This window comes from Perna viridis, chromosome 7, assembly GCF_037379345.1.
Source record: "Perna viridis isolate PV_CMFRI_1.1 ecotype Kerala chromosome 7, ASM3737934v1, whole genome shotgun sequence".
NCBI lineage: Eukaryota > Metazoa > Mollusca > Bivalvia > Mytilida > Mytilidae > Perna > Perna viridis.
This window is the reverse complement of record NC_142451.1, coordinates 29,182,875-29,195,288: the sequence shown is the minus strand read 5'-3', so window position 1 is coordinate 29,195,288 and position 12,414 is coordinate 29,182,875. Positions and strand designations below refer to the sequence as shown.

At 31.4% G+C, this 12,414-nt stretch overlaps 2 protein-coding genes across 6 annotated transcripts in view; one reads left to right on the top strand and one right to left on the bottom strand.

Annotated features, from left to right (window-relative positions):
- Positions 1–926: 926 nt before the first annotated feature.
- On the bottom strand, positions 927–7,748 carry LOC148612172 (vesicle-trafficking protein SEC22b-like). Its single transcript, XM_088593379.1, has 5 exons — positions 7,607–7,748; positions 6,344–6,459; positions 4,400–4,560; positions 3,631–3,777; positions 927–2,771 (listed from the first exon to the last, which is right to left on the bottom strand). The coding sequence occupies exons 1-5, from the start codon at positions 7,679–7,681 to the stop codon at positions 2,620–2,622; spliced, it is 651 nt and encodes a 216-aa protein (XP_088449505.1). The 5' UTR covers positions 7,682–7,748; the 3' UTR covers positions 927–2,619.
- A 37-nt stretch (positions 7,749–7,785) lies between these two features.
- The window catches only part of LOC148612171 (uncharacterized), a 38,519-nt gene continuing 33,890 nt past the window's right edge, over positions 7,786–12,414 (top strand). For 4 of the 5 annotated variants that reach the window (XM_088593375.1, XM_088593373.1, XM_088593374.1 and 1 more), the window contains exon 1: positions 7,786–7,896. The gene's annotated coding sequence lies outside the window, so the exon portion shown is untranslated. Of the gene's footprint in view, positions 7,897–7,992; positions 8,118–12,414 lie in introns of those variants that run through there. The other variant, XM_088593372.1, reaches the window with a different exon arrangement.

Below are 12,414 nucleotides of genomic sequence, written 5' to 3'. Positions count from 1 at the left end.
AGACTTCAAACACTAAATTATTTTTTAAGAGAAGGGAGAAGGTTGTAATCACACCAAAGTACTTTAACCAAATTTTTTTAACTGTTGAAGTCAGGAATTACTGTTTACTACTTTCAGTTTACTTTTATGTTGCTCGAGTCTATAGGGGTAACTATTTTGCTGTACCAATGTATGATGTTGTTTTGGGGCCAGCTCCAGTCTGTCCCGCGGTAGTGAGGGTTTCCTTGTCGTTCATTGAAGACCCATGGGTGGCGTTGAACTGATTTTTCATCACAGTGGAGTTGTATCTTTAATATATTCACCATATCCGTTTTCGTTATATACCATAGTAGTGAAAATTACAATCACATTTCAAATGAAATGACAAAACTAGGACATGAAATTGCAAGCATTGTTGCGCTAGGAATACTGCCACTTATACAGGAAGTTGATACCAGACAGCAACTAAAATCCCTCACAATGTATGACCCACGCCAAATTTAAAAATAAATCTATCATTTTTTTTATTTGGGTTGCTACATTATGTATGTAGATCTTTGTTCCCTGGTCGATGTTACCAGTTTTTAGTGGAGTCCAAGTTGCTCATTTGCTTTTGTTACTTTGTATATATGATTTTAGTTACTTTAAGTTCTTTGTTGTGTATGTCTGTTTTCCATGTCTGGTCTTTGTCCCTGGATTACATCCTTTTGATTACTGCTATAACCTTGGTTCCCTTGATTACTCTTTCATGTTTTGGGATTTTTCTTATTTAAATCATCCTACTGCCAACACTTCAATATTTTTTGTCAATATTGAGAGCATTGTGATGACTCTGATAAGGTGATTCCAATATACCACCCACTCGCTGAATGGTGGTATAATTAATCCACAATATAATTTACATTAGTCAACTTAACTTTGATTGGTTCATAATTTCTGAACAAAAATGAATCTTTACTGTTTATTCTGGTTCTTTTGATGATTTTTACATCTATTTGTGAAAATAAGAGCAGTTTGATAACATCTATAAAATAAACAATTGACTAGTCACTTGTACTTCTAGTACATCACCTAAAGAATACAATTCACAAAGTTTGTCTAATACACAGACAAGTTGTTTTGAGTATTAAGGAATGAAGTCACATTGGAAGATCTAATAATTATCTTTCATTCAAAGAAAAAGTACATCCAAGACTAGAAGATACAAGAGTACGCTGTATGTCAGATAAATAATTTCTTAGATACGTAATTGAAATATCTTTTTTTTAATTAGTTTTACATGAATTTTCAATATGTCCAATAAATAATTATACAATTTTTCTTCTTTTATATGAATTCAAGAAATTTATTCCCTTCCCGTATGTTTCAATACATTAATGGCTAATTGACTAACATCTGAAAATCAAGTGAATTCCATCATTTAAACTCATGTTAGGCTAATTTAAATGAAGATCATGAAGAATTGTTAGAGACTAGAATACCATGAAATTCATAGTTTGAAGTTTAAGCAAACCACTGTGTGTCAAACTATGAAATCAATTACATAAAAATTTGATTGTTTCTAAATTTACACAAGAAACATCCTAGTTCAACATACAGTTTGGTAGCCTTTGGAAGAACATGTATGTACATGTAATCATACAAGAAAATAATGAAAAGGTACTGATACACCTTTTAAATATCGATCAAATTCCTACACTGCAAAAGGAATGATTTTATGTGATCAACAAACGAAGTGGAAAATGGCAAAATCAGAAGTAAATTTACAGTAAAAAAAAGCATTGTTACGGTAAAATCTGGATTTGAAATAGCTAAAAAGCAGAAAAGAATCATGCCTGCATACAGATTTGTATTTATTAGAAAACCATGCATTCATCTCCCAATCCTTCAACAAAACAAGAGAGATAACTTTAGAAAAGTGCCAGTTCCATGTACAATGTACATAATTTATATCTCAAAAAATGCAAAAAATGGATGAAAAATAAGACTGGCTATATTGTCTGTATTAACTGTTCCTGAATTAGAAATAAAAATTAATTTTGTGGGTTTTTGACATGCCTGAATCACCTCCTTTATGATCTTGATGAAGACAAATACTCTGCACAAAAATAAAATCTAAATACATAATATTCTATGATAACATTTATTACATGTACACCATCACATAAGCAAAAGTTTTATCTTTAATAACACAAGCATCCATGATCCACCAATCAAAATGATTTTCATTAATGATCAATATTATCACACATTCAATTCTCCTTCCATTTTGATTGTTGTACTTTCAGTTTCAGAAGAGGCTTTATTGATCTCTATCTTGAACACATAAATATGAATTTTCAAGTTTACTGAAGCAGTAACACAATAATGAAGTTGTTTATGATCACAAGACCACTGGTGTGATGAAATTATCTCTCATTTCTAATCGACAATAAATACATGAATACATTGCACACTCAACTTCAAATTTGAAATAAAATGTTGCTTTTAAGCAACCATGTAACTAGCATATGTTGCCATCCTTAACATTTACAATTCTCGCAAATGTTAAAAAGTTTGATGAGCTATGAAAATATTCTTTCATTGTAAATATTTTCCAATAACACTAACAATGCTTATATAAGAAATAAAATTCACATTCTACCACCAAAATCGAATAAATAATAAAAATACAATAACGACTATTACAATTGCTGCTATTTTAGCATATGATGACCTAAGGTTCAAGTATGTAGCGTCTTTTCTGTACTTCTGAGACACAAATGACAAGTTGCTTGCTTTGTTATCCAGTGCTGAAATGAAAAAAAAAAATCTCAAAAGGGAGCTTACATCAATATAAATAAACAATTCAACAAAGTTTCCTGGATATTGCAGCAAAGGATTTGAGATATAGCCTGAAAACTGAAAATCTCCCTACTTTGTATGCACAAAGTCCAAAGACTCATAAAACAAAAACAAAAAAACAGATATTTACTAAAATGGAAAGGGAACTCACATTATTAGAAAGAAACAATTCTTCGAATTTGAAAATTCACCACAATCCTAAAATTTTAGTTCAAAACCTGAAGATAATATTTGCAGAAAAATTCTCCTTTTTTGCAACTCACAACAATCTAATGCTTACAAAACATTTCTGGCCACATAAACAAACACCTATTAATCTAATTTAATGCATAAAAGATTAGTTTTTCTATTATTTATAGAATACATTCTTTTTGCCTTAAATTCAAGTTTATAAAAAAAAAAAATCTTCAATTGTTTTGTAAATATATACTTTCAATGAAATAATGGTTAGAAAGTAAATTTTCATGCTAAAATTTTCTTATGGAAAGCAGATTAAAACTAGAAAAAAATGAGTAAAGCTCTATGAAAGATACTCCTGGGCTTCCTACCCCAGTCACCAAAAGGTCAAAATACAAACAAAGTCTTCAAACAAGATTTTAATGTCTGTTGTCCTACAATTTGAATATGATACTTATATAAAGCTCCTGTCAAATATTAAGTGGCTGCGTTAAGTATTTGCAAAGCAAGTTTTAAAAAACCTGAATTAAAAAGTTGTGGACCGATGAATGGACAAAGGGGCACTTCCCACAAAGAATAAGGCATAAAAAAATTTTGAGAGGACAGTTTTTAGTCTGTAATTCGACAAACCTGATAAAGTTTCTCCTCTCTGCAAGACATCATCAATGTTCTGCACCATAATCCTATGTACATCTTGTAATTCTGTATTGATATTGTTTAAATTCTTCCTGGCTCTGGAATCCATATAGGATTTTCTAGCTTTCTGGATATATGTATCTAAAACAAAAATTAGATTATGGGAGTACAAACCACAGTAACCAATTTATATGAGAAATTTAAAATTCACAATCTAAAGGACAATGATGAAGATAAAAACAGAAGACAAAAAGCAACAATAGAATATACAAATAAACAATTTAGACTGCACTAAAACTGTAAGTATGGGCTTTAGTGTCCTGTTACATGAAAAATCACAATATGATTTTCTTCATATCCTTTCTTCACTCAAATTTTGACCAATCAGATTGCTTGAAATTAATATATGTGGAAATTCTCTATATAAGAATTTTTGTGAAACCATTGTTCAATGTACCTATGTGTTAAGGTGTCTCTGCTTTCATAGAAACACCTGTCAAATGCTAATGTCATGTACTTACAGATATAGTACATGTACTGGTATTTACAAAATCATATATTGAATATATTTTCCATAGTATTTTTAGAAACCAAGATAGAATCTGACAACCATCTTGTTCTATAATGATTACTTAAAACTGTTTTAAAACTCATGCCACTACAAAACTCATTAAAATATGACACCAAATATTCAAATTGTTCAGCATTATGTTTTGTTAAAACTTTTAACAATGATAGGAAACTGATTTCCGGTTATACTAACCAAATTCTATAAAACTGTATGGTCTGGCTACTGTTTCCACCCTACTACCATACTGTGAACTGAACTCAGTTTGTAAATCATCCAGGTATTGGAATGCAAGTCTTTTAGAAAATGATTTATCACATAATATCAAGTAACACACTCCTCTTTCAATTATATAACTGAAAAAGACATAACAGGGTATATGTTTGTTTTATCATATTACAAAATTTTTTAAAAAAATTACAAATGGTCACACACTCTATTGTAAAACTGTTCTTACCCCCATTAACATTTCTTTAAAAAAAAATTCTTTTAATTTTAGATGTCTTCAATATTTTGTTGAAAATGTATAATATATGACTATGACAATAAATCTTTAAAGTACATGTATGAACATACAATACACTAAGCGACATTTGTGTAACTAAAAAATGTCTGACTTGAGTGAAACTCGGTGTTACACCGACATATTGAGTGTTTACCACCCAGATTTCCCCTAGCTAACACCAACCTTTGTAACAGTTGTAAATTTCAATGAGGTATAACAGGGAATTCATTGTAAGATATGATGTATATTCTGTGTCTGTTTCTCAGGTAATTCAGAGCACTCCAGTTAGGATAAAAATTTAGTCATATTAAAAATTCTATTTTTTTTATTTTGTACTTATTTATCATTTACTGATGTGTTATTTTTTATTTACAGCTATGTCCAACGAGTGGGGGATATCTTGTAGAAATATTACACCATATTTTTACCAAGTCATAATGCAATCCTGTGATATTTAAATTTTGCACTTTTAAATTGATAATTACTATTAATAATTATAAATAAAACACTTTGAAAGTATTGATTGTTGTAATTTGAGTCGAGTGACAGACTTGTAAAAACAGTCTGGTGACACGTTTAGTTTTTGATAAATTTAATAGTTGAACGGCTTTTCTATAAATAAAAGAAACTAATTACATGTACAAGTCATCTATATCATGTGTACATCAGATTTGTAAAGTAGAAGCTCTAAATCAGGACTGCGAACATTATCAGTAATAACTAGTTAATAACATGTTACAATACGCTGTCCAAACGAGGACGAGACAGCAACCTCAACCTGTCGTTTTCAACCGCTAAAAATGCTTCAAATTAACTCTGAGACATTTCGTATTTAAAGTACATTTCAAATACCAGCTATATATATCTTTATTTTAATGATAAGTTTTGTTAAACGATTTTGAACTTTCATTGATGCCGACCAATATTTACTCCCATATAAAAAATAATCCCTTGACAAACCTTGTATGTATATAGTTGTCTATTTTTAGAAATTTAAATGAACAAATTGTTTAAAACGTCTTCGATGTGTGTCTGTCGATCAAATGGACTGCAATTAATTATAACTCAATACAGAACAGTTATGAAGTATGTCTTTTTTATGATTTTCTCGTTATATTTGTCAATCGTTAACACCACATGCTAATTGTCCCAGTCACTGTTTCGACGGGTTGGATTTAAGCTGGACAAATCAACTACTGACTAATGTTACCAGTATAGATTTTGACAGTTGGATTAAGAATTTTCATAAGTCCCCTGAACTCCCCTATTGTGATTTTCAGGGGTCCCCACTGAATTTTGGAGGTCAGTGACCTTGGAGCTCCGGAAACTTATGTCCATATTGTTGGCGGAGATCAATGAGATTAACTTCACCGAGCTGGGTGAATTTCACACCCAGGTCATAGATTCTCAGTACACAATGAACAACTGGAATATATGATGTCCCAAATGGGTGGGTGTAACACTCACATTTCAATGTGGAAAAAAAAAAACAAAAAAACAACTTAGACAATGTTTCACCGACAAACACAGATTTAAAACTCTGACTTGAGTGTTAGAGAAACAAAAGTCACTGAGTGTAGTGTGTTACAAGTTTCAGCCCCCTGTGTTATTGGTAATGTAATACAAAAACTTACTGAAAAATATAAGGACCAGATTCTAAACTACATCTTCCTGGTGCTGCAGGATCTGACGATATTTTTCTAAATAACTGTTTGGCTTGACTTTGGTAATCTGTTAAACTTCTCCCAGCCTTGAATCAAAATAAGAAATGAATAAATGATGACAATGCCCCAATAATGGCAACTTTTATTCAAATTTAGCATACTGCATGTACAACTACTAAGAAAAAAATATTTCTTTATTTGATACTGTCTTGACTGTTAATACATGTATTATATCAGGGAGCAATTGTACCATAATTTTTTGTAAATAAACAAAAAATATCGAAAACAATATGATAAGGCATCTGCTTATTTAAATAAAGTATGCTAACATACATTCATATTAAAACATGTACATATTTTGACCACTACTTTCTTTTATACTTTCTAAATAAATTTGGGTAATACCAATGATTTAAGTCTCAACAGAAAATGCAAAAGGATTTTGAAAGCAGCTGCTTCTGCACCTACATTCACTAACTTAATTGTATCCTAATAGGATGTAATAAACATAAACATCTATCTTAAATTGCACTTTTGGTACATAAAAATCGTAGTAATAAATATTTAATCATCTGTAACTACAATCCATTCTATGAAGAGTTTGTAAAAATATCTTCAGACACTGAATCTCATAACGAATCATAAACCAGAAAACTCCAACCATCAGTGCCTATGTCAAATGGTCAAATGAAAATCAAGAATGTGCTGTACATGTACAATGGGCCAAAAGAAAATTCAGCAAAGGGATTTCCAGCACATCAATTTTCTCAAACCCATGAGATGCAACTGACTATCAAAGTGTATCTCATGGGTTCATTACATGGTTATAAGAATAATATATCAGTGTTGATTAAAAGAATGAAATGTTTTTTTTTAATTTACATGTTTCTCCCGGAGCATTTCAGGTTTCATCTGTCTCATAGTACTAGTCTTTAATCTTTGAAATCCAAAATCCTTTCTTTGTCTTGTATACAAATACCAGATTTGACATATATTATGTATATGGATGTAAATAGCAAATGTGAAAGTTGTCTGTTGGATCAAACAGCTCCATAACTGTCTGATTTGGCATATTAACTTCTATTTCTTCGGTAGCATTTCAGGTCTTACCTATCTTACATTTAGTGAAGAATGAACATGTATGTATAACAAAGAAAAAAATGATGGGAAGGTGAATTTCATTCATTCACATATTCTAACTTCTCTAAGTGACAGACAGTTTTAAAAAAGCACCTGTTCATCCTCTTGTACTGATGCTGCAAGTGGCAATGCATCTTTAACACGCACAATTGTTGTCATCAACACCATTATTCAGCAGTGTCAGGCAAAACTTTGATGAATGGAGTTTATATAATACATCTGTGCAAGGGAAAGTTTGTTGTGATCTGTCGCAGGTGACGTGGTGTTCCGCAGGAAAAATAAAAGAGCGCTTCCGGTAAACAAAACATGCACTTCCGGTTCAGACACCCAGCAAAATTTTCTGATTGAAACTTGTTTAAGGTACATTATAGGATAAATGCGAGGTATGTAGTTTAGAAGAAATATAAGACGTATAGACAAATTTGAAACTGTATAGAAAAAATTAAGTATAGTCGAGGAAATCACTAAAATAGAACGGGCTAAAGAAAAGTGCGCATGAACGTCACACGTAACCACTGAAAGCAATATGGCAGATTGTTTTTGACAGATGTTTAAATTTCTATGTCGTTCAATTAATCTGTTTAGTTTCACGTAAATAATATAGGTAACGTAATTGTGTGTCAATCATTTCCCTAGTTATGAATGAAAGTCAGTAAATCTGTCAATTGACACAACGAGATGCAGCTACTTGTATTCTAAAAACAAAGATCTCTTCACATTGTTTTTGTTTTTACTTTCCTTATATACATTGTCTCTTGTGTTAAGTATTCATAATACATTGTTACAATTTAAATAGTAGCTGATGTAACAAATAATGATTCAAAATCATTCAGAATTAATTCAAAATACATATTTAACAAACTTGAAAGACTATTTTTGCACATTGAGAAAGATTGTTTTGGCACATGATTCAGTCAGACACATTTTAAATCATAATACTGCCATTCCAGACTGCATATGTGAAACATATCCATTCACACTGGTCCTTCTTTTTTAAGAACATTCAATGCGTTTTTTAAGAGTAATCAAGGGAACCAAGGTTATAGCGGTAATCAAAAGAATGTAATCCAGGGACAAAGACCAGACATGGAAAACAGACATACACAACAAAGAACATAAAGTAACTAAAATCATACATACAAAGTAACAAAAGTAAATGAGCAAATCGGACTCCACTAAAAACTGGGAGCATGGACCAGGTGCACCGGTAGGGTAAGCGTCCTCTGCTTTTCTAGAAACACCTGCCGAGTTGCTCAGAAAAAGTCAAGTCCGGGGTAGACAAACGAGGAAAGGAAAACTATGACCCGTTGAATAAATCAGTTTTCATGGTGCTGATGGATACACCATAATGATCCACGAGTTCATGATGACGACCATAAAAAATTAACACATGGGATATTTATATTATCAGCTAAGATTTAATTATTTACTTTTAAATATCTGGTAAAGATGATGCATCGACTTTGGCACTAGTCAACATGACTTCTGCGACTTGTTCTGTGTTTGACCAACATAAAACTCGTACATTTCCAAGCACAGGGGCTTGCTCTCACTATCAAATATGCAGTCAAACTAGAATATAACATGAACAGAAAACTGTTCAATTTATTAAATGTGAACACAGTTCGTTATGACATTAATAATCGTACATTTGTGGATAAGTTCGACAACATTTTCATAACGAATCAGGCGTTTCCGTCACGATTCTGTATGTTTTTGATGCAAACTGGATGTGGGGACGATTAGCCTGAAGAGGCTCCCATCCATGAATGCGTGGACGAGGAGCCACTGCTTTATTTTTCTAACTCTCAGATTTTAATCCCTTATTGGATACAATATCGAAAGCTATTTTCTGTAGAATGGAGGAATCTACAACAGATCCCAGATGGCTGCAAATCAAATGCAAAGAGGGTTTAATTTGGTCACCAGAATTTTAAACTAATCAAATTCCCATTCCTGATCAGAAAACTATGTCCAACATTTAATATTGAGAAATTTTACCTGATTGAGACCATGATCTCTGCAAAATTAAAATTTAGATAGGAAAGATCATGTAATATTGTCATGTGTAACTTAATATTATGCTTTGTAGTCACAGGGAATACTGCCGTCTCAATATTTGTCAGACCAAACTTTTAATGGAATATTTTTGGTTATTATAATTGTGAAGGAAGAGGGTCAGTAATGGCCAATTTTGGCCTCAAAATTTAAATTGTCAAAAAATAAGACTTTTTATCACATTTGTACATATAAGTGTCTTTACCAGCTAGTTCGATATTATTTAGGCCAAAACAGAAATGCATCTCGACATTTTAGCACCAACAAATTTGTCTAAATGATGACAAATCTGTAAAATATAAATATTTCAGCATATTTTTTACGGTTTTTGTGAAAAACAAATGTGGCCGCATCATACATGTGATACAGTCATTCCTTCAAAACTGGAGATTTGGTTTGATATTGGAGGTTTTTTATCAGTGTTTTTTTTTCGCGGCGTAATGAATCAGATATATGTGAAACTTATGGAAAACCTTGTATTAAGTCTGTTTCCATGAGAAAAAATGCTGAATACTCTATTTGAATAGTTAGAATAACCCTTTTGATGGAGTAACACTTAAACATTTTAATAATTTTCTTTATTAATGACGATAATTACAAAACAAGAACAGCATAAACATAAATAACTTTCTATTTAAAAGTGTCATCATTACTAAATAGCTACTATTAATTAAATAATTTTCATTTAAAAATTGTCACTACGTGTTATTGCTACTATTGCATTAATATGCATCAAAATGATTTAATTTCAAATAGTCATTACTGGCTTGGCACCACTTTAACTTTGACTTGGCAGGAGATGCTGAACATGAAATATTACGTTTCGGTATTTTGATGGTTGATGATCATGAGAGTGCTCCAAATTAAAAATATTCACATAGTTCCTCCATTGACTTGGATAAAAAACAAGCCATACTTTGAGTCAATTTCATTATTTCCATAACCATCAAAAGATCGAATGTCCCGCATCAATATGTACACAATGTGTCCTAATCGTCTGAAATAAATACTTTTTTCATTTAAGAGTGTGCCACTAAAACTTGGGGTAATTGTCAATCATCTCCTGTTGTCATATAATCATCATACCTTTTGAATTACGTCTCGTCGATAACCACTAAGGCACTAAATTACTGTTTATGAAATTATTACCCTAATTAACTTGTTCACCTGTCTACCCGAGATCAACCGGAAATGTCGTTATTCGATCCTCTCAGGTTTTTTCGTTCAGTAAAAAAAAAATGGTGTCCAAAATTTGTTTATGGTATAATGTTCAGAAAGCGGTAGATTTTCTGTTTAAACTGTAGAACGGTAGGCAGGTTGTATTTCCAGTAGAATTGCACTACCACCTGTAGGTTCACATATATGCCACATGCGTGTTCATTCTAGATCTTTATATATAGTGTGTAGTATTGTGAAGATTTCACTAATATTGTGTTAAATTTCACCGCTATTAGATCAAAAACATTTGTGATATCTCCAAAATGAGATCAGCAGAGATGTATTTACTACAACTATTATTCTTTCAAATAAACTAGTATAGACCAAAATAAATCTTTCAAAAAAGTTGAAAACTGGGGCCAAAATAGGGCCTTACCGAAACCTACTCCTTTTCTTATTCATCAAAGTTAAAAGGTTTCCAAAATAGTCTCCATTGAAAAAATATTGAAATTCTCTTGGTGTGTATCAGCTTTAGTTGTGTTATACTGTTTGTTATTCTTGAATGAGATATTTACTAAAACTGATATATGGTATTTGTTTTGGTTCACTGTTGCATCTCTGCAAGCTTGTTAAGGTTTGAACAAAAATGGGAACAAGAACTGTACCAAAGTTTTGCTGAATGCTACAAAATATATTTATGCATGTACATGTATGTACCAGTGCATATTTATTGATGTATATCAACCCTCTATTCTTCATTCTTTTACAAATGTAGCTGGTTTCAGTCAGAAGTACTGCATTTAAAAAATTAGTAGGAGTGGGAAAAAATGTTGAAAAACCTGATAGTGTTTAGTGTCAGTTTCTAATTTGAAACAAGTCAACCTGTAATTTAGCTAAGCCTATTATTGAAATGTCAAAAGTGTATTTGTATCATATTGACTATGTCAGAAATGTACTACAATTGTACATTGTACACTGTTTCACCCCATGTAATGGCTTTTAACCATTTACAAATATAAATAAATATTTATTTGTTCAAACTCATTTACAAGAGATGGTTACGACACAATACGCAAATCCAAACATACAAAAAATGACAGTTCCAATAACATTATATACAATGCACATGTACATGTATGTGTGATATGTGTACAGTACATGTACATGTATATGTACATGTAGATGATCACTGATTTGCTAAAGGTTAATACAAATGTACATGTATCATACATGTACATGTCAGTGATATTGTTGGTTTTTTTTCAAAACTACTCTGGACTTCATCCTTTTTTAACTTCATACTTTTTTATTGGGAAAATGCATTTTTTTTAACTTTAGAAATTTGGAAAACCATCCATAACTTAAAGATTGTAGTTAAAATGATTAATTTTATAGAGTATGTTAAGGAAAAGACAAGTGGTAAACTTTTGATCAGTGTTAATCTGAACAGAAACACTATACCCTACCCTCTGACTACCAATTTATCTTCTGGAGATTATTTTTTAATCATTTTAGGACACATGGGGAGGTAATTTAAGGGAGTAATATCACTACATGTACATGTATATACATTTGTACATGTACATCATATGTGTGTACTGCTACATATATCCAGAATGGCCTGACATGACATCAAAAGTAACTTGAACTGATTTCATTCTGTTTCAAATGACTGCTTGATAGGC